General features: G+C 40.2%; 1 protein-coding gene across 2 annotated transcripts in view; it reads left to right on the forward strand.

The window, feature by feature from the left end:
• LOC123774135 (uncharacterized) overlaps positions 1–23,062 on the forward strand; it is a 60,997-nt gene that overhangs the window by 24,004 nt on the left and 13,931 nt on the right. For both annotated transcript variants that reach the window (XM_069312704.1, XM_069312703.1), the window contains exons 2-4: positions 2,409–2,621; positions 16,128–16,209; positions 18,480–18,654. In XM_069312704.1, coding sequence (XP_069168805.1) covers positions 2,426–2,621; positions 16,128–16,209; positions 18,480–18,654 — 453 coding nt within the window. In that variant the 5' untranslated portion in view covers positions 2,409–2,425. The remainder of the gene's footprint in view (positions 1–2,408; positions 2,622–16,127; positions 16,210–18,479; positions 18,655–23,062) is intronic.

Here is a 23,062-nt window from a genome sequence, read left to right on the forward strand (position 1 = left end):
CCTATCATCTCTGTGACTCATCTGAGTTTCAAGCTTCCATCCATGTCCCCTCGTTCTGTTACTATTCCGTGTGAACATTTCGTCTATGTCCACTCTGTCAATCCCTCTGAGTATTTTATACGTTCCTATCATGTCCCCCCTCTCCCTTCCTCTGTGTGTGTGTGTGTGTGTGTGTGTGTGTGTGTGTGTGTGTGTGTGTGTGTGTGTGTGTGTGTGTGTGTGTGTGTGTGAGCATACCTGTATCCATGTACAAGTCGTAGTCGTTTTGTGAGTGAGCGGCCGACCACTCTCCAGAGGTTGTAAATAACGAATATTACGTATTGAGTTGTGATCCTTTAGCCTCTGGCATCCCGAGGAATATCTTCAATATTCCCTTCACAAAGCCTAGCCTGAATCTTTAATTTAAATATACTTCACATATGTATCGAATTTTTGGCTGGACTATTCACGTCCAAGTGCATATCTTAAAATGAAACACAATAAATACATTCAGAGGTTTCATTGTATTGTTGTTGTATTCATTGTATTGAAGTGCAAGAGCCCAGTAGCTGTTGTGTTTGGTATTGTGGTTGCTATTAAATTATTACATAAATATGTTGCATTAATCATATTGAGATCAAGACCAGCGATGGTCAATACATTGTGTCATAGAGTGTACAGGATGCGCAATGCCTGCTGCGCACCACTGGATAACTGTATTCTGCGCATGCGCAGTTTCAGCAGTTGCCATTACAATCGCCTCCTATGGTACAGTGCTCAATAACAGAAGCAAATGTATCTACTAGCTAGCAGTGAAAATAAAGGTCACTATCTGAGTCAAAACTCAAACGAAGAGCGCAATGAGATTAATTCCTGGAGTCAGGTTAGGCTACCTTACCTTGAGGTGCTTCCGGGGCTTAGCGTCCACGCGGCCCAGTTGTCGACCAGGCCGCCTCTTGTTAGGTTAGGTTAAGTTAGGTAAGGTTAGGTATAGTTAGGTTAAAGTTAAATTACTGGAGTTAGGTTCGGTTAGGCTAGGTTAAATTTACAATTTCGAAAAGATTTCCAGAAGTACGCTTACACCTAGTTTCCATTCAATAGTAGTATAATGCACAATTAAATCCAATTAACATAACGGATCAGTGGGAAAATCAGTAGGAGTTGTGAGATAGATTCGAACCTCTTATTAGGCTTCCGCTAGTTTTCTCATTGATGCATAACGTTAATGTTATTTCATTATGCATTTGAAGAGGTAAAACTGCTGAACCACAGTCAATGGGCTCGGGTACTGCGCCAAACCCTCATTGGACCTCAGTGTAATCCTTTAGGAATCATTGAGGACTCCTGGGGCCAGATTCACGAAAGTACTTACGCAAGCACTTACGAACGTGTACATCTTTCCTCAGTCTTTGACGGCTTTGGTTACATTTATTAAACAGTTTACAAGCATGAAAACTTGCCAATCAACTGTTGTTATTGTTATAAACAGCCTCCTGGTGCTTCGGAGCTCATTAACTGTTTAATAATTGTAAACAAAGCCGCCAAAGATTGAGAAAAGATGTACAGGTTCGTAAGTGCTTGCGTAACTGCTTCGTGAATCTGGCCCCAGGTTCGTAAGTGCTTGCGTAACTGCTTCGAGAATCTGACCCCAGGTCCTCACAATGGTCTAGGGCGTTTGCTAGAGAGTCCCAAGTGTGTGTGGTTTCGAATCCTTCCCCATGGGTCCTACTCATCTTCTCAATAGTATAATGTTAGTGTTAAGGGGCTGGTGGTATAATGTTAGGGTAAGAGAGATGGTAATATAATGGTAGGGTATAAAGAGGGTATCACACTCCAGACAGGAAGTCTGGAGTGTGATTTCGGTAGCAAATCGGTCGTTTAACTTTTATCAAGTCATAGTGGTTCAGGGGTTGGCGTCAGTGGCTGGGAGTCGCTCGGTCGCGGGTTCACCTCAGAGCTCCAGTTGATTTTATCATTGATACATATCACATTAGTATGATTTCTCTGAGTATCTGAAGTTGGCGCGTATGGCGGATGAACTTCGTTGTCTACAGCAGAGTGCTTAGGGGGGCTATACATAAAAACTTGGACAGGCTTCAGCAGAGTCCTCCAGACTTCGTTCTATTCACTCCAGAAAGTATCTTTGTGGAGCATAAGCCCCCAAAATGTCCTTGAAAATGCTGACCAGACCACACACTAGAAAGTGAAGGGGCGACGGCGTTTCGGTCCGTCCTGGACTATTCTCAAGTCGTCTGTCCTTGAAACACCCTATCCTGCCCCTTACAAACTGATGTGACGGTGAAATCTGTACCTTCCCTAAATTTAGTTTAAGATAATAAAGTTTGAATAGAATAATTTATCTAGCTAACGAAGTAGTCCGAGGTTAGCTTTCTCGGGCCATATTTGTAATTTGTTATGTTATTCTTCAGCGTGTGTAGAGAGCGTGATGGTTGTAAGGCTAGAGGAGGATGGCCTAGCCTCCAGCGAGAGCGTCGCCGTGTACCGAGGGACTCTCAGCCGGGCCAACCATCTCTTCTCTCTCACCTTCTGCGTCAGGTTCAAGATATTTTTTCTTCAGCAGCGTGGCACGCTGTTCTTCCTGTACGACAGTGTGGATAATCGCTATTGGATGCTGAGAGCTGGTAAGCTGTTATTTTCTCGTAATAATAAAAATAATCACCCAGAAATGACATTAACGTGAGGGCTGTGAGATGGATGAAAACTTATGACCAAGTATGTGGCTTGACAAAGCCTTGGTAGTAGGTTCGCTCCCACCTCAGTCCTAATGGATTTTCTCAATAATAATAATTTTTTATTCAAAAGAATGTATGTACAAGTCAACATAGGAGTAATTTTTTTTTTTTTTTTTTTTTGAGATATATACAAGAGTTGTTACATTCTTGTAGAGCCACTAGTACGCGTAGCGTTTCGGGCAAGTCCTTAATCCTATGGTCCCTGGAATACGATCCCCGGCCGCGAAGAATCGTTTTTTCATCCAAGTACACATTTTACTGTTGCGTTAAACAGAGGCTACAGTTAAGGAATTGCGCCCAGTAAATCCTCCCCGGCCAGGATACGAACCCATGACATAGCGCTCGCGGAACGCCAGGCGAGTGTCTTACCACTACACCACGGAGACTAAATGTACAGTTGTAGGGACAGGCGTTACACACATGAAGCCACTATTACGTTAAGCATTTCGGGCAAAACTTAGAACGATTTAGATAAATTTACTAAACGTGTGAAAGGGTAAACATTTAATACTAGAGGAGCTAACACAATTGGAAAAAGTTCAAGAAAAATCAATAAATACAAGAAAGTGATAATAATGACAGGCTTAGACTATTACGTTATAGAGTCTGTAATTCTAGTAACTGTACAATGGTTTATTAATTAATAACAGAATGAACATACAAAGGAGTAATTTAGAAAAAACATCTGAAACATAACATAATGATGTTAAGAGCATACCACTGAGAACTGAGCTAAATGAACCTGTCTCCTGGTCCTCACATTTCTGGTCCTTACCAGAAATGTGAGGACCAGGAGGACTTTACCCGGACCAGGAGGACCAGGAGACACCACTCCTGGTGTCTCCTGGTCCTCACCAGAAATGTGAGGACCTTACCTGGACCAGGAGACACCACTCCTGGTGTCTCCTGGTCCTCACCAGAAATGTGAGGACCTTACCTGGACCAGGAGACACCACTCCTGGTGTCTCCTGGTCCTCACACACTCATTCTTCACTAACAGCCCCACTCACAAATCCCTCAGATTACGTTAAGGTAAACTACCTGCCTCTAACATCAACAATCCCCTACTTTATAATGACTTCATCGACCCTATCGACTTATGCATACATAACGATACCTCTGCTTCAGTTCTCAATCCCATTAGCAACAATTCAGGATGGCAATTGGATTTCCAATTAGTGATGTGCTTGTTATTTTATTCATGGAATCACTTGAAATGGAACCATTCTGCAGTATTGTCGGCCGAAGTCTCAAATAGATTCGTTAAGTTGATTGCAGCCTAATCACCACACAGGCGCTCTGTAATTGTTCGAACAAACAAGATGAAGTTGAATCAACAATTCAATTTACTTTAGAAATATATAGCGATGATTATTTATCTTCAGACGATGAGTCACAATAACGTGGCTGATGATATGATGACCAGACCACACACCAGAAGATGAGGAGACGAGGTTTCGGTCCGTCCTGGACCATTAGCAAGTCGTGTGATAATGGTCCAGGAATGACCGAAACGTCACCGTTTCTCAATTTTCTGCTGTGAGGTTTGGGGGCCAGGGGCCGGATTCAGGAAGGTACTTACGAAGGTTTTTCCTCTTAGCTAAGAACGAATTCCTTCTTAGCGCCTTCGTGGCGGCTACGTCCGTATTCAATTAACTACCCTAAGTGGAAAAACCTTCGTAAGTACATTCCGGGATTTAAGTGTGGTTTCGACCACTCGTAGCTTTACGTAAACTGGATATAAGTCATTTTTTCTCTACTACATAACACTAGGATCGATTTATGATATTGGAACATGACCAAAATATTATAGCTGGTGAATCTAATGAAGAAGAGTCCTTCGTGTTAGTTATATATGCATTCTCTGCTTGAAACTTGAAGTAAATATGTGTTTGATGATAGTAGAATTAGTTTTATAATAGCAAGATATTATACCAGTAGTTATTAAGTAAATAAACACTGGTGAACATGAAATATGAGAGAAGGTGATGAGCCCTGCCTGATGGGATCATTTACTATCACCAAATGCCCCTGTTCATCTAGTAGTAAGGGTGTACCTTAGCTATACATACCCATTTCTAATTTATTTAGTTTGGTTTTATTTTGAAATTAAATCTGGGTGAGACATAAAATAAAAATATGCTGTACAAATGATGTTAGGTAAGGAAAAGGGTAAAAATGTCAAAAACTTTATTCATTGAATACTTAAAGCTATAATTATGACTATATAGACTATTAAAAAAGAGAGAGGGAAGTAGGGGTCCAAGACCTCTTCTTGTTATACAATTTGGGTGTGGAACAAGTAATTATCAAAAGAAGGCACCATGCCGGGAAGGCTACGTAGCAGTAAGGCAGTGAGGTGAGGCAGCTACTTATTTGAGAAATGCTTATTTTATTTCCTTACAAGCTGAGGCAACTTATTTTATTTGAGGAATACTCAGCTGATTCCTCTACATTTAGCATGGAACAAATTTGTGTCCAAGACCTCTTCCTGTTACTCAATTTGGCTGTGTGTAACCAAACTAGAAGTGCTCTACAAATCAAGGGACCCAGAATGTGGAATGACCTCCCGAATCATGTCAAAGGCTGTACCTCTCTCAACCAGTTTAAGAGTTAAACCAAGTACTGCCTAATTAACTCCATGTAACCTAACTTACCTCCTAAATGTCAACCCATGTCTTGCTATTTTTTAAACAACGCTGTTCACCAACATGTGCAATTGCTGAGTTATGCTATGCTAACCCCCCTTTTTGTATTTTTTATTCCTTCTTTCAACACAATTTATACCTAATCCCGATTACTATTAAGTTTTAGTCTGTGTTTTTCCCCCCACACCTTGCCCGAAATGCTATGAGTATTAGTGGCTTTAGGTATTGTATGTACTAGCTCTGTCTATAAATCCAACATTATGTTTGTAAATCAACTGTATGTACTTTTCCTGAATAAAATGTATTTATTATTTATTTTTTAATCAGTAAGTATTAAAAGAAGGCACCAAGCTGGGAAGGCTATGTAGCACCATTGTGTGTAACAATAAACCAAATTTTTTTAACAAATAATGCACCTGTATGGGAAAACAAATCCTGTCAGCTGTAAAAATATTGATGCAGTTATTTAAATGAAAAATATAATGCAAGAAATATTACTGGTTTATTTTTATCCTATCTTTTTGTACTGTACAGTATATCCAAGGAAGTGAAAAATTGAGACATAATGCACAATTTAATGAATGATTAGCATGGATTAGCAGTTCAAAAGAAATATGACTTGTATTACATATCAACATGAGATCTTAATGATCCATGGTCAACATGATTTAATAAGGATAATACAGTACTGTATTTGTAATAATACAAACTATAATTTAAAATCTTTATTACTGATTTCTTTTATTAAGAAGATTAGGTATACACAGCAATGTGCTGCTACCCTATTCTTTATGGAGTATTACACAGTGTAGATAAAAAACTAGCTATAAGTTTATCTAGTACTCCCATCTCACAGGATGGTTAGACATACTGTACATGGAATCAATTTAGAAAATACCAGCCTCAATACAAAAAACAAATCAACTCTGACTAAACAACTCTAAGCAATTTTCACAAGAGGTAAGCACTGAATCATGGAATCATTATAATTACTCTTACCAGTTTCTACAAAACTCCTCTCAAACAATGTATTTTTAAACATGTTTAGGTATACACAGCAATGTGCTGCTTCCCTATTCTGTATAAAGGACCACACAGTGTAGATCAAAAACCAGCTACAAGCTCACCCAACATCCTCACCTCACAGGATGGCCAGTCATACATGGAATTAGGAGAGAACAAAATACTTAATGCTGATCTATTAGCCTCCACTGGCAAAATCTGGGTGCAGCACAAGAATATCTTCCAATACTCCTGAGTGTATGAAGTAATTACAGAGCTCAAAATACCTCATACCATTTGGTATGAAGTCACTGATAACAGGACAATCACAGATATAGTGTTGGAGAGTATGTTCTCTCAAGTAGGACTGAAAACAGATGTTTTTTTTTCCACCAAGAGGGCTATAAACCCATGGAACCGCCTACCCGCTGAAGCCGTAAATGCCAAATTCCAGCTAAAAAATATCATTAAGACAATTGGCGGGCCCTTTAACAAGCCGCCGGCTTTCTGTCCTCTTCGAGGTCACTAGATAGTTAGTGGCCCTTGGGTAAATTCAGTAAATATATACAATAATTGTCAGCGCATCTTCCGAGCAACAAGGACAGCTACACAGTATCTCTTAGAATTACGTAGGTAAACAACAAATGTAACATATTTGTTTACTACAATGTCGGTGCTGGCTGTAGAAGTTGAAAAAACATTGTTTTACTTCGAAATATACTAATTTTATAAGAAAATTCGACGTAAATAGGAGGCAGTAGAGCTGCGATAAGCCAGCGCTAAATCTTCAATATGAAGAATGTTGCTGCTCTCTGATTGGCCAAACGAAACACAGTAGTGACCTCTATCGGCACGCTGGTGAACCAACAATTTTCTTCCTAAGTATACCTTATTGAATCGCACCTAAGCATCTTCTTAGGGCGCACTTAGGAACCTTCGTAGCAAACCCACTTACGAAGAAATACACAGAGCTTCCTGAATCTAGGTCCAGATTCACGAAGCCAGTTACGCAAGAACTTACGAACCTAGACCCAGATTCACGAAGCAGTTACCCAAGTACTTACGAACCTGTATATCTTTTCTCAATCTTTGGCGGCTTTGTTTACAATTATTAAATAAAATAAATAAATATAAATAAATATGTTTATTCAGGTAAGGTACATACATACAAGTGATGTTACATTAATGGATTGATATATAGATAGAGCTAGTACATACAATGCCTAAAGCCACTATTACGCAATGCGTTTCGGGCAAGAAAAACATTAATATCTAGAACTTAATACTAATTGAGCATAAAGAATAAAAAGTGTTGAAAACAAATACAAATAAAGATAAAAAAAGGGGGAACATGACTGAAAAAGCAGCACAAATACAATAGGTTGACAAACAGTGTTGATTAAAAAAAAATAATAATAAAAAAATAACAGACATGGGTTGACAATAAAGGAGTGCGGTGGGTTACAGGGAATTTATTAGGTAGTGTTTAGTTTTTATCTTAAACTGGTTGAGAGAGGTACAGTCTTTAACATGGTTGGGAAGGTCATTCCACATTCTGGGTCCCTTGATTTGTAGAGCATTTCTAGTTTGATTAAGTCGTACTCTAGGAATATCAAAACTGTATTTATTCCTGGTGTGGTGCTCATGGGTTCTGTTACAACCTTCAATGAAGCTTTTGAGGTCAGGATTGGCATTACAGTTCAGCGTTTTATATATGTATAATACACAAGAGAGAATGTGCAGTGACTTAATATCTAACATATTCAGAGATTTGAGTAAGGGTACCGAGTGATGTCTGGGGCCAGAGTTGGATATTGTCCTAATAGCAGCTTTGTGTTGGGTAATAAGAGGACGTAAATGATTTTGGGTAGTAGAACCCCAAGCACAAATACCATAGTTGAGGTATGGATAGATGAGGGAGTAATAGAGAGTAACCAGGGCAGGGCGGGGTACATAATATCTGATCTTAGAAAGAATGCCAACAGTTTTTGAAACTTTTTTTGATATATTTAGAATGTGACCCTGGAAATTCAGCTTGTGGTCGATGAGAACGCCAAGGAATTTGCCATCTAATTTGTTACAAATTAGGGTATTGTTTATTTTGAGATTTATCTGATTAGAGGATTTATTGCCAAACAGAATATAAAACGTTTTGTCAATGTTAAGGGTGAGTTTGTTGGCAGTTAGCCAAAGATGGACTTTCTCTAGCTCAGTATTTACTGTGGCATTTAGAGCAAGGGGGTCAGGACTGGAGTAAATGAAGGTTGTGTCGTCAGCAAATAGAATTGGTTTGAGGTGTTGGGAGGCATTTGGAAGGTCATTAATGTAGATGAGAAAGAGGAGAGGGCCAAGTATGCTGCCCTGAGGAACACCAATGTTGATGGGTAGGGTGGGAGAAATTGTATTATTCACAGAAACATACTGGAGCCTGTCAGTAAGATAAGATTTGAGGTATTGCAGGGAGTGTCCTCTGACTCCATAATGATGTAATTTAAGAAGAAGGTTTTGATGGTTGACAGTGTCAAAAGCCTTACGCAGGTCCACAAATAACCCAACAGGAAACTCCTTTTTATCAAGAGCTGCGTGAATTAAGTTAATCATACTAATAAGTGCATCGTTAGTGCTTTTTTTGGGTCTGAAGCCATATTGACAAGAGCTAAGTATATTGTGTTTGGCTAGAAAAGAGTAAAGCTGCTTGTAGATTAGCTTTTCGAATATTTTTGACAAGTTAGGCAGGATTGATATAGGTCTGTAGTTGTTAACATCAGTGAGATCACCACATTTGTAGACAGGGGTTACTCTTGCTTTTTTTAGAATGTCAGGAAAGGTTTGGAGTTCAAGTGACTTGTTGAAGAGCAATGCAATAGCAGGGGCTAGCGATCTGGAGGCTTTTTTGTAAATTAAAGTTGGTATCTCCTCGAGGGCACTAGACTTAGTTTTAAGGGAAAGGATTATTTCATTGACATCAGTGGAACTAGTAGGCTTTAGGTACAGAGACTGTGGATAGTTACCTGTAAGATAGTCCTTAACATCAGTACAGGAAGATGGAATATCATTTGCAAGGGATGACCCAATGGAAGAGAAGAACCTATTGAACTCAATAGCAGAATCAGAGGCTGAAAGCTGACCAACGTTATTGGAAAGGAGTGTTGGTTTGTTATTTAAAATCTTCTTTGATCCCAATATTTGTGAAATTGTGCTCCAAGTTTTTTTAATGTTGCTCTTTATTTGGGTAAATTTATCTTCATAGTATTTAGTTTTGGCTCGTCTAATTATTTTAGATAGCAATAACGAGTAATTCTTTGAGAATTCTTTGGAGACTGTTCCTAGCCTATACTTCTTCTCAAGGTCATGTTTTTTGTTAATGGATTTAAGTATTCCCTTTGTAAGCCAAGGATTGTTAAGTCTTTTGCTTGTGACTTGTTTTGTAAGCATAGGACAGTGGGTGTTATAAAGGCTAAGAGTTGTTTGTAGAAAAGATTTCACTGCTAGGTTGATGTCCCCTATGTTACCTAACTCGGACTCCCAGTTGACATTATCAGCAGCAGTTATAAAATTGTTTATAGCAGTTTCATTGTGCAGCCTAAAGCTTAACTCCCTTGTCTCTAGAGGTGGTTTGCTAATGTTAGATAAGAGAAATGTGGGGTAATGGTCTGTAGTGCTATCGGTGATTATACCTGAAGTAAGCGGAGAGGTTATGTTGGTCCAGATGTGATCTAGAGTCGTAGCAGTACTATCAGTGATTCTAGTTGGTCTAGTGATTAAGGGTATGAGGAAGCAGGAATTCATACAGTTGAGGAAGCTAACAGCAGTAGGGTGTTCAGGCTCGCAGAGGTCAATATTAAAGTCCCCTGCGATAATTAGATGGTTTTTGTTCAATCTGTTATCTAGTATTAGATTTCTAAGGTTTGAGTTGAATTCAGACACATCAGTGTTAGGAATTCTATAGACTGCACCCACAGACAGGACAGACTCGGCACCCTTGACTCTGAAACTGGCGAAGATATACTCCCCACAGCAGTCTCTAGTTCTAATTATTTTTAAGCATGTTAGTTCTTGGTGGTAGTAAAGAGCAGTACCACCACCTCTCTGCATTTGACGACAGTTGTGAATTGCCGAGTAGTTAGGCATGTTAAAGAGTTGAGTATTATCCTCTTTCAACCACGTTTCAGTAAGTATAATAAAAGAGAATTTGTTGTCAATAGTTTCAATCAAGGCACTAACATCATCGAAGTGTTTACCTAGGGATCTAACGTTCAAGTTGATTACAGAGATATTGAGATTATCTGTTAATACATTGTTTACATCATGTGCTGTAAAATATCTGCAATTTTGATCATTGAAGTGATGATTGTCATAGATAGTGGATAAGAGGTTTAGTTCTGGGTCTATACTTGTCGGCATAAAAAGGCTGTTTGCAGGAAAACAAGGCAAGAATGGCAAATTACAAAATAGAAAACAAAGAAAAAAGTAGATTAAAAATTCTAAAGTAAAATAAACTTAATGGTAATTTTAAGTAAAAAAAAAAAAAAAAAAAAAAAAAAACTTAATGGGAACTAGGAATGTAAAAAATGAACTAAAATAATTAATAACAATAGATGACCAAAAAAGTAAAAAAAACAATTATGAAATCTATAAGATGAAAAGCTTGCTTACTATACTATTATAAGTACACTATAGTTGAATACTAAAGTTACACTAAAACAAACTGAGGTAGTTTAAATAGAGATACACTCAGGAACACTGGATAATGAAGTTAATACTAGAGGACACAGGCAAAGCCAGTGTACTATGGAACATGGGAGTAAAAAGAAAAAAAAGACAATAATAAAGATGACAATATTATTCTTTTTATTATTTTTTTTTTCTTTTTTAAACTAAAGTTAAAACCTTTTGAAGGGAAAGGCAGAGCTAGAGTACACAAAGGTAGTTATATGAGATTATAATCTGAATTCAGGCTATACAGCAGCTAACCCACAGTCACTGAGGAAAGAATTAAGGTGAGCTTCATTAAACAGTTAATGAGCTCCGAAGCACCAGGAGGCTGTTTATAACAATAACAAGATTCCAGATTAGATTCTCGGTGGCGACAGAAACAAATGGGCAGAGTTTCATTCACCCTGATGCCCCAGTTCGCCTAGTAGTAAATAGGTACCTGGGAGTTAGACAGTTGCTAGGGGCTGCTGCTTCCTGGGGATGTGTAACAAAAAAGGAGGCCTGGTCGAGGACCGGGCCGTGGGGACGCTAAGCCCTGAAATCCTCTCAAGATAACCTCAAGAAGCAGTCTCCGTGGTGTAGTGGTAAGACACTCGCCTGGCGTTCCGCGAGCGCTATGTCATGGGTTCGTATCCTGACCGGGGAGGATTTACTGGGCGCAATTCCTTAACTGTAGCCTCTGTTTAACGCAACAGTAAAATGTGTACTTGGATGTAACAACGATTCTTCGCGGCAGGGGATCGTATTCCAGGGACCATAGGATTAAGGACTTGCCCGAAACGCTACGCGTACTAGTGACTGTACAAGAATGTAACAACTCTTGTATATATCTCAAAAAAAAAAAAAAAAAAAAAAAAAAAAAAAAAAAAAAAAAGATAACTGCCTGGCAGCCATATGCAAGGAATGGATAAAAACAAATCACAGCTGTGGGATGGTGCGCCATGATCGGAGCGCCGCCCTGGTGGCCAGTCGCAGCAACACAAAACATCACCCAGATACCCAAGTTTCACACCCTGTTGTTGCTGGTGATTTAGGGGCGATGACGATCGAGGGATCGGATGCGCCCCAGCGTACCCGTGAAGAGTTTATCGCGAAGCCTAATGGTGAAACGAGTGACGCCAATCGGTGGAAACTAATATGCCTCGCGGCAAAGAAACGCAGACAGGCAGATGATTGGAGAGCCCCAGGAGTTCCTCACGGGGACAAGCACCGGCCCCGTCCCACACAGAGAACACCAGGTAGCAAAACCAAGAACTTGATCCCCCAACTAAAATGCAGAAGTCGTCCAATGATCCCGGCAGAGTAGAAGCCAGGAGCCCACCACGGCTGAGGGCACACACCAGGAGCCCCACCACGGCTGAGGGCACACCAGGAGCCCCACCACGGCTGAGGGCACACCAGGAGCCCACCACGGCTGAGGGCACACACCAGGAGCCACACCACGACTGAGGGCACACACCAGGAGCCCACCACGGCTGAGGGCACACCAGGAGCCCACCACGGCTGAGGGCACACCAGGAGCCCACCACGGCTGAGGGCACACCAGGAGCCCCACCACGGCTGAGGGCACACCAGGAGCCCACCACGGCTGAGGGCACACCAGGAGCCCACCACGGCTGAGGGCACACCAGGAACCCACCACGGCTGAGGGCACACACCAGGAGCCCACCACGGCTGAGGGCACACACCAGGAGCCCCACCACGGCTGAGGGCACACACCAGGAGCCCACCACGGCTGAGGGCACACACCAGGAGCCCACCACGGCTGAGGGCACACACCAGGAGCCCACCACGGCTGAGGGCACACACCAGGAGCCCACCACGGCTGAGGGCACACACCAGGAGCCCACCACGGCTGAGGGCACACACCAGGAGCCCCACCACGGCTGAGGGCACACCAGGAGCCCACCACGGCTGAGGGCACACACCAGGAGCCCACCACGGCTGAGGGCACACACCAGGAGCCCACCACGGCTGAGGGCACACACCAGGAGCCCACCACGGCTGAGGGCACACCAGGAGCCCACCACGGCTGAGGGCACACCAGGAGCCCCACCACGGCTGAGGGCACACCAGGAGCCCACCACGGCTGAGGGCACACCAGGAGCCCCACCACGGCTGAGGGCACACCAGGAGCCCCACCACGGCTGAGGGCACACCAGGAGCCCACCACGGCTGAGGGCACACCAGGACCCCACCACGGCTGAGGGTGATAACCTCAGACTAAGATAACCTCAAGATAGTATTATTAATTATTAAATTTGGAGGACTTTGTTGGCAAGAAGTCTGGCGTGTCTCCCAAAGAGCCGAAGCTCAACCCCTTCAAGCACAACTATGCGAGTACTTGCGTGGGACACCAGATGGCAGCCTAGTGTCCGCCTCAGTTGTGTGAACGGATGTAGTAGAGTTCCTTCCTATCAGCAAGGCTTAGTTTATACCGTAACACTAAAAACTGAAATAACATTATAAACATTTACTGTCTGAGCCAGAAGATATAAGAGTCTCACTCAACTTTAGCTAAGTGTGGCACAGAGAACGACTATATACGAGGTCTTGAAGTTTGTGGCACAGAAACTAACAATAAGAGAGTGATGTATAGAGTAGCTACTTAGGAGGGAGGTAGAGAATTTTCAGGGGAAAATACAAAGCCATTACGACTATATAGCACTTGGAAGGGGTCAGGATTTGGGATGGGACGGAGGAAAGGAATGGTTGCCCAACCACTTGTGGACGGTCGGGGATGGAACGCCGACCTGCATTAAGCGAGACCGTCGCTCTACCGTCCATCCATCCATCCATCTCTACCGTCCAACAATGCGACGTCGCTTGACGTCGCATTGTTGACGTCGTAGATTAGTTTCTTGTTTGTTTGTATGTAAACAGAGAATGAAATTGCTAAAGAATTAAATGAAAGTAATTTATGTATAAGGATTATGAATCATCGCCGTAGAGGATACTGTTCACACTAAAGATGGTGCTCGTGTCCATCATTCATCACAGATGATGAATTTATTAGAATACACTACAAATATTAAGGGACTAGAGAATCTGCAGCCATTAAACAATTCATTAATATTGAATGCAATGACGGAAATTGCAAAGGTCTCTTGCCAAATTGATTCTTAAATAATATATGTTATTGCACATAACCCCTCACGGCTGGTCATCTCATTGACCTTGACCCCTCTCTCACCTTCACTGTACTCATTACCCTCTACCTGTACCTCATTAAGGGGGGGGGGGGGTAGAAATAGCCTAAGCTACTCTATCCCTTTGAGATGTATTTATTGCTTATCTCAATAAACATACTTGTACCTCATTGACTTCAGCCAAACAACTTTAAACCATTGAGCGAATGCCCCCTCATTCACCTCACTGTCTCCACCCCAACCTCACTAACCTCATATCCCCCATCCCCCCAACATCTTCACCTCACTCAAACCTACACCTCACAGACCCAGCCTCCTTTTTCCCATTTATAAACACTTGGCGTGTGTATTTTTAGAAGCAATGTTGCTGTTTTAACCACAACATAATCTACGGATACAGTCTTCTATCAACTAGGTAGTTCTCCACATGGTTGTCGGCATTTTGTGGTATGTACAGCCGAGTATAAATAAGCTTCTAACAACCTTGGCAAATCGCCTGGTTAGCTAAAGGATCTTCTTGAGGTTATCTTGAGATGATTTCGAGGCTTTAGTGTCCCCGCGGCCCGGTCCTCGACCAGGCCTCCACCCCCAGGAAGCAGCCCGTGACAGCTGACTAACTCCCAGGTACCTATTTACTGCTAGGTAACAGGGGCATTCAGGGTGAAAGAAACTTTGCCCATTGTTTCTGCCTCGTGCGGGAATCGAACCCGCGCCACAGAATTACGAGTCCTGCGCGCTATCCACCAGGCTACGAGGACCCGTTTTACAGCATTTAAGGATACAGCATTTAAGAGGATACAGCATTTAAGAGGTTAGAGTAGAGTCTTGAGAGGTTGAGGTTATCAGAGAGGTCATCACTCCTCGGGAGGGTCAATACTGGTAGTCTTCGGTATTAATATAATAATAATTATTTTATTTACAAGAAGGCACAATGGGTTGGTGAGATTACTTTAGAGAGATATTTTGACATTCTTGTAAAGCCGCTAACACGTATAGCGTTTCGGGCAGGTCCTTAATCTAACATATTAGTTAAGGTGAAAAGGTACATTGTAGCACGATTTTATATTAACACTCGTGTTAATTTTATTTCAGCAGGTATTAATCAGACCTGGTTCCTTAATCATTGCCCCAAGCTCCTTCTCTCTCTCTCTCTCTCTCTCTCTCTCTCTCTCTCTCTCTCTCTCTCTCTCTCTCTCTCTCTCTCTCTCTCTCTCTCTCACTCTCTCTCTCTCTCTCTCTCTCTCTCTCTCTCTCTCTCTCTCTCTCTCTCTCTCTCTCTCTCTCTCTCTCTCTCTCTCTCTCTCTCTCTTTACTGACCTGGTGAGAAGTGCTGGCTCTCTCTCTCTCTCTCTCTCTCTCTCTCTCTCTCTCTCTCTCTCTCTCTCTCTCTCTTTACTGACCTGGTGAGAAGTGCTGGCTCTCTCTCTCTCTCTCTCTCTCTCTCTCTCTCTCTCTCTCTCTCTCTCTCTCTCTCTCTCTCTCTCTCTCTCTCTCTCTCTCTCTCTCTCTCTCTCTTTACTGACCTGGTGAGAAGTGCTGGCTCTCTCTCTCTATTAACAAGTGAAATATAGCTCAAAAGCAGATTCAATATTTAACACAAATATTTCCCTTTACGTTTGTAATTAACAATATCTTGTGAAGTTAATATTAAGAGTTAAATAACTCGACAATAGATCAATGAATCTCTTGACTCTTTGTTTAAATGCTACACTGAAACATTACATAAAAAAGCCACTTTAGTAGCGTACGTAGTGAAGGCTACTAAATGTAGCTACTACTACTACTACTACTACTACTACTACTACTACTACTACTTAATATGTCAACATATTTTCCTGATATCTCACTATTGTTTTGCATGTGTGGTGGGTGTGTGGCAGAGGTGTGGCTGGACAAGGTGAGGGTGGCTATCTCACACACCTGGCACTTTATGCCTCTCGATAACCAACTCTGGGCCTTCAGGTGAGTTCTATAATACACCTCTGTTGTCAACCCATGTATGTTTTTTGTTTTTCAAATCAACGCTGTTTGAATGTAATTTTCTGTAATAATTTGTAATTGTATTTGTGCTGCTTTTTCAACAATGTTCCCCCCTCTTTTACCTCTATTTTTATTTGTACTCAACACACCTTATTCTTTTTACCCATTAGTTTTAAGCTTTAGTCATTAATGTTTTTCCTGCCCGAAACGCTTTGCGTAATAGTGGCTTTAGGCATTGTATGTACAACCCGTTCTCGCAAATTTAATAAGTCAATATTGACTTATTAAATATGTGCATAGGTGACATACTTAACATAATAGTTTCCCTTGAAAAGCTTCGTAGAAAACACCGACCTTACCTAACCTACTTAGTATGTTAAGATAAGCATCTTATTGCTTCGTAATTACAATTATTACCTACCCTATACCTATAATAGGTTAAGTAACAATTGTAATTACGAAGCAATAAGATGCTTATCTTAACATACTAAGTAGGTTAGGTAAGGTCGGTGTTTTCTACGAAGCTTTTCAAGGGAAACTATTATGTTAAGTATGTCACCTATGCACATATTTAATAAGTCAATATTGACTTATTAAATTTGCGAGAACGGGTTGGTATGTATTAGCTCTATCTTTAAAGCCAACAAACTTTGTAAAATCTCTTTATGTATGTACATTACCTAAATAAAAATAATTATTATTATTATTATATAAATATGCTGACTATACATTGCTTCATATACATTCCCTTGGAACAAAATTATATCTGTAAGCCAATAATTATACCATCTGAGGTGATTATTGTTTGATAATAATATTCATCTCGTGTAATTACTGAGGTTTGCTGATTTAATTATGATTCGTTGATTGTTGCCTATCTTTATCATTTGTTGTCCTTAGTAAATCTTCAAGACCCCAGCAAGAAATCCACCCGAGTACAGGCAAACTTTTATCTCAACGGTATCTAAATTATATTGGACTTTTATCTCAACGGTATCTTAGCTATACCGGACAATTACCTCAGCTGTATCTTAGCTATACTGTGTCACAATGTACAGCCAGCTCAGAGCTTGTGTTAAATATCATAAATTGAAGAAACTACATTTTAAAATTGACATAAGCAAATACTAGTTTGGCAATTGGGCTGTAGAGAACTGTGGATAAATATGATCTTCCTCGTATTGATCAGTAGGTCAAATGCAGTATTCCTTACTTTCCATGTCAAGTTTTTAAGTGGTAATGTGGGATCTAGGCAGTGTTGGGAAAATCTGTTTAGACTGCTATCATGTTGGGGTAAATTTTTTTTATTCTGCAGGCGAAGGTTGAGCACATGGACATTTCTGGTACTGATTTTGAGATATTATTCATGGGGGTGGGGGGGGTGACTTGATATTTATGAGGCAGAGTAGAGCCAAATACACGACAAAACTACGACGTTCCTATAACGTTTGAACAAGATTTAACACCACCTAACAATTGTAACAACCAATATAGCAAGTTGTAACAAAGTTCTAATACGTCATAAAAATGTTATAACAAGATTAACAACTTTATTAAAAGTTGTAATCAGAAAACTCTGTACTTTGTACAGAGAAAACTTTGTACTCAACGCATTTTTTTCTTTTTACCCATTAGTTTTAAGCTTTAGTCAGTAGTGTTTTTTCCTGCCCGAAACGCTTTGCGTAATAGTGGCTTTAGGCATTGTATGTACTAGCTCTATCTATAAAGCCAACAAACTTTGTAAAATCTCTTTATGTATGTACCTTTGCCTAAATAAAAATTATTATTATTATTATTATTATAAAATCATAGGGACAGTTTCGTTGTGTTTATAGGGGATCGACTAGACCCCGAGGTGGGCTTAATGACCCGACTGAGCGAGTCTTACAGTCCTTTAAGGTAGTTAGGTCTGTATTGAGTGAAGAGGGAGTGAGCAGGTTAGGAATGTTAACATCATTAGGGACACGCTCTGACCAATATGTATGGACAGTGATGCTGTGGAACAGGAAGATGGCGCCAACCTGTGTCTCTTCTCATGGCTAAGCCCATCAGGGATTATTCTCCTGGAAACCAGATAAATGTAATGTATGTGTTACTATTACCCTTACGACCTTGGCAAATGAGTGTGAGCATTTCCTAGACTTTAATTCTATATTTGCTAACTTCCTCCCAAGTTGGAAGTGTTAGTGAGAAGAAAATAAAATAAACATTCGTCTTTCGACATGAAGCCTAAACAAGCTGTACATTTACAGGTGGTACCATCTTTGTTTCACCTATAACCACCTCACCTTCTTGATTAAAACCTTCCTTGATGGAGTGGGTGTGAGAAACAGTTCCTATAACGTCAACCGGCCGGCTTTCGGGGACTACGCTGCCGTGGGCAATGGCCAGGCCGCTGCCGAGAGCTTCAGCGGGGACATTACTCAGGTAAGGGATTGGGGCCGGAACTTAACAAGAATTACACATCTAACTTACCAACCTATACACAGAGAAATCACATTATCGTGATATATCGATGAACAAATACACAGGAGCCGTGGATTTGCATCAGAGCCCTTATCACGGCTCCTGTGAATTTGTTTACGAACCCTCACGACAGTACCTGTGGATTTGTTTACGAACTTAGGCATCTTTTCTCTGTCTTTAGTGGCTTTGGTTTCATTTATTAAACAATTTATAAGCATGAAAACTTCCCAAGCAACTGTTGTTATTGTTATAAACAGCCTCCTGGTGATTCGGAGCTCATGAATTGTTTCACAATTGTAAACAAAGCCGCCAAAGATTGAAATAATGCAGAGGTTCGTAAGTAGATGCGTAAATGCTTGATGAATCTGGCCTCAGGACCTAGATTCCTCAGGATCTAACTGGCACACGCTAAGCGTGTGCCAGTTAGAAATGCAGTTAGTTCCATCTGAGGCAAAGTCCTCTATGTTTTAGTGGAGCGACTCTAGCCTTAGATGTGATTAGCTATGATTGATGGGAAGTCACTAAGTAAGAATAAGCTCCAAAAGCTTTGGCTGATGAGTCTGCGAATACATGTAGTAATACTTCATCATTTTCCTTGACTATGTGTCTCGGAAAGATTATCTGTTCGACTAAAGTTTGTTCTTGAGCCATTTCCATCCAAGCTTTTTGTAACTGGAGTGGTAGTGGATCATCCCAACCAACTTTAGTCTTTCAAGCTTCTTGCACCAATAAACACCATTTGATAGTTAAAGGATTTAGTAGACCAAGTGGGTCGAATACTTTGCTAACTTGTGAAAGTAAATCCCTTTTTGTAGCAATGCAATAGTTTACTGGTACTGATTTGATTGATATTGTGTCTGAGATTAGATCCCATTTCCATACCTAACACCTTTTGTGAGTCTGGTATGTGATATTCAGGGTAATCTCTTGCTATTTGATTATTCAATGTTGCATTATTAGAGGCCCAAGATTGTAGTGGCATGTTGGCACCTTGTAGCTCCTTGTTGGCCTCTTGATATATTTGTAACAGTTCAGTAGTACTGTTGACTGTCCCTTGAAAATTATCTACATATAAATTTTGACTGATTTCAGCCTTATAAGGACTAGATGATTTCTTCAGATGAGTATCTAGAGTTGCTTGCAGCAAAAATGGGCTAGATGTAACAGAGGAGAATCTGTAGGTCACAATAGGACTATTGAGGTCCTCTGGGTTCTCTACCCATAGAAACTTAGTGAAGTCCCTATCTTCTTCCTGTAAGCCAACTCTTAGAAAGGCTTTGCTTATATCTGCTGAAAATGCATATTTGTTAAGTCTAAACTTCAGCAGTATGTCATACAATTTCTAAGTTAGACTTGGACCTGTTTGCAAACAATCATTTAGACTGGTTCCTTGGGGTCTAGAATTAGCTACAATTAAAAGCTATCCGTAAAGGAGTTGTTTTTTATTCTCTCATTACAGCCAGCATTAGCTTTGCTAATTGAGATTTAAATTGACTATAAGCCATATGATAGTTGGTAGGTAAGGTTTTATGGTTGATTTTCCATGGTAGCCTTACCCAGTACTGTCCATCAAGCTTTTAAGGGTTGATAGATGTTAATCTTCTTGTCTGAGGAGCTGTTCACTTGAGACAGTTAAGCAAGTCCCAGCTGTGTCTGGGTACAAGTGACAGGATGAACAACCCAGCGGGTTTTCTTCCTATTGGGGAGTGTTGTACATGCTGCTATGGCGGTGTGTCCACTCACAAGATGAGTGGCACTGCCCAATAAACTCACCCCTCGGGGCAAAATTTCAAAAATTTAAATTTAAAATCATGGTACTGTACAGTATGTGAGTACTGATTGTATGTACAGACACCATCAGGACTTGGTTGTTCAGGAATTATTCCTATTGCATCAAGTCCGCACAATTTATGCACAGATTCCAATCTGTCATCAATCATGTAAGGGATATTAAGTGGTGGCTGTTCTTTGCCTAGTCAAGTCACTATTACAGTTTCTGTATGATGTGATTTATCAGGAGTTGTAGCTTCAAGATCTAGTACTTTTGTTTGAATGCAAGCTCCTTGGTAGATTAGTTCCAGCTGTACAGTAGGTAATGTATCTGTAGTAATTGTTTTTGCTACTAAGGCATTAACATCACTCAGTACCTTACAAAATTGTACTGCTGGTGAAGAATTATCATCTTTCGGCTTTGCCTGTGATATAGATTTATTTATTTATTTATTTATTTATGCATATACAAGAATGTACAAAGGAATGTGAGGATACAAATATGGTAATTACAGTCTTGTAAAGCCACTAGCACGCACAGCGTTTCGGGCAGGTCCTTAATCTAAAAATTTTAAGGAGGTAAATACTTGCAAAATTTATAGACAAAAAAATGATAACAGATTACATGGAATGAAAAAAAAGAAGATGAGAGAAAATTATAGGTACAGTATATTAAAGCACATAGGTAGCTATGATTGATTGCAATGACAGCTTAAAATGGTAGTTGACAACAAATTGGTAGGCACAATACAGCAGAAACAATATAAGATTGATTGCAATGACAGCTTGAATGGTAGTTGACAAAAATTGGTAGTCACAATACAGCATATGGCTAGCACATAAAAGAAGACAGCAATGAACACAATGATAAGGTTGTTTGATATTACATAAAAATTAGGAGATTGGGTAACACTAGGTACAGAGCAAATTTAAAGCTCAGTGTAGGAAACTAAATAGATGAAGTTAGGTACTTTTTGGTTTTGCTTTTAAATAAGGCAAAAGTTTTACAGTTTTTCAATTCACTAAGGAGTGAGTTCCATAGACTAGGTCCCTTAATTTGCATAGAGTGTTTACACAGATTAAGTTTGACCCTGGGGATATCAAAGAGATATTTATTTCTGGTGTGGTGATAATGGGTCCTATTACATCTGTCCAGGGAGAGTTTCAGAGCATGGTTTGCATTTAAGAACAGGGTTTTGTAAATGTAGTTGACACAAGAGAATGTGTGGAGGGAGTTAATATTTAGCAAGTTTAGGGATTTAAACAAGGGAGCTGAGTGTTGTCTGAAAGCAGAGTTAGTTATTATTCTGATAGCAGATTTTTGCTGTGTGATGATGGGCTTATTGATTATTATTGATTCTGTTGGCGCAGTCTGCATTTGCATGGGCTGTGCATTGATAGGTATGTGCTTCCTGACAGAATAAATAAATTGGTGCACTTGTAGCTCCTTTTTGTTTTATCTGCCTTGGGAGCTTGATTTCCTACAGTTCTGTTAACTGTGGGTGATATAGCATATGAGCCAACATTACTCTTTCCACTTTGCAGAAGACGAGTTTTATTGCCTTGATTTTTGACTGCCAGTTGGGACATTTTTATTTTTGTCCGAAGATTCACTTTCAGTGATTTTTTTCTTGTGATGATATTGATACAAGTATGTAATACTTGTAGGTATGTATTTACATGCAAGTAGATTATACAAGCATGTAACACTCATACTCCTCCAAGGATTTCCTTAAAGGATGAATTGTATCTGTAATAATGTGTATCTAGATTATTCATGATGTTATGAAGCATTTTGCTTTTTATTTTTTTCGGCTTTGCCTTTTCTATTAAGTAAATCTCTTTGAGATGCTTAATTGTCTTCAGATTTTCTGGGGCTGCTTTCACTCCAATGAAAGCATGAAATTAGGGGATCAAGATTATATTCTTGGATTAAGATAGTTACCTTAAATGAATGATAATACAGTACTTGGATTGACATTGTCAATGTGCTGTTAGCCTTAAGATTGTAGATTAGTGATGGGCTATTCAGCTATTTAGATTGTGATTTGAGATTATGATTGGTCTTAATCCCCAATGGTAGACTATTGTAGCAAAGTGATGATGACATTTGTCTATCACCTGATTTAAATGGCCTGTAGGCTGTAGATTAAGGTTAATGATTTGCTGTTTAGCTAAGTGATGAGTTTGTCATTCAACTGATAGAAGTGGCCAGTAGGCCTTCAAGTTTCTTGATTAGTATCCACTGTACTTAGCATGTAACAATTGAATGGCTTAATCATAAGCTTCATCTGTGCATGACAAATTAGCAATGAACTGCAATGCATTTCCTCTTACTTGGTTTTGTAAATATAAAAATTTAATAGCCTTAATGAGAGAAGCATTAGTGTATTAAATAATCAAAAGCTCTGCAGAAGGTATCCCAATTATCTTCAGCTTTGCCCTCAAAACATGGTAATTGTACCTTTGGGAGCTCAGTTAATTGCTACATGTGGGATAGTTGAGGTACCAAACTTAGTGCATGTGCTCACATTTGGTTGGGCAACTGTTGGTAATACAAGTTTGATTAAAGGATCTATCTGATCCTGGATTTTATTTT

This window comes from Procambarus clarkii, chromosome 73 (genome assembly GCF_040958095.1).
Source record: "Procambarus clarkii isolate CNS0578487 chromosome 73, FALCON_Pclarkii_2.0, whole genome shotgun sequence".
NCBI lineage: Eukaryota > Metazoa > Arthropoda > Malacostraca > Decapoda > Cambaridae > Procambarus > Procambarus clarkii.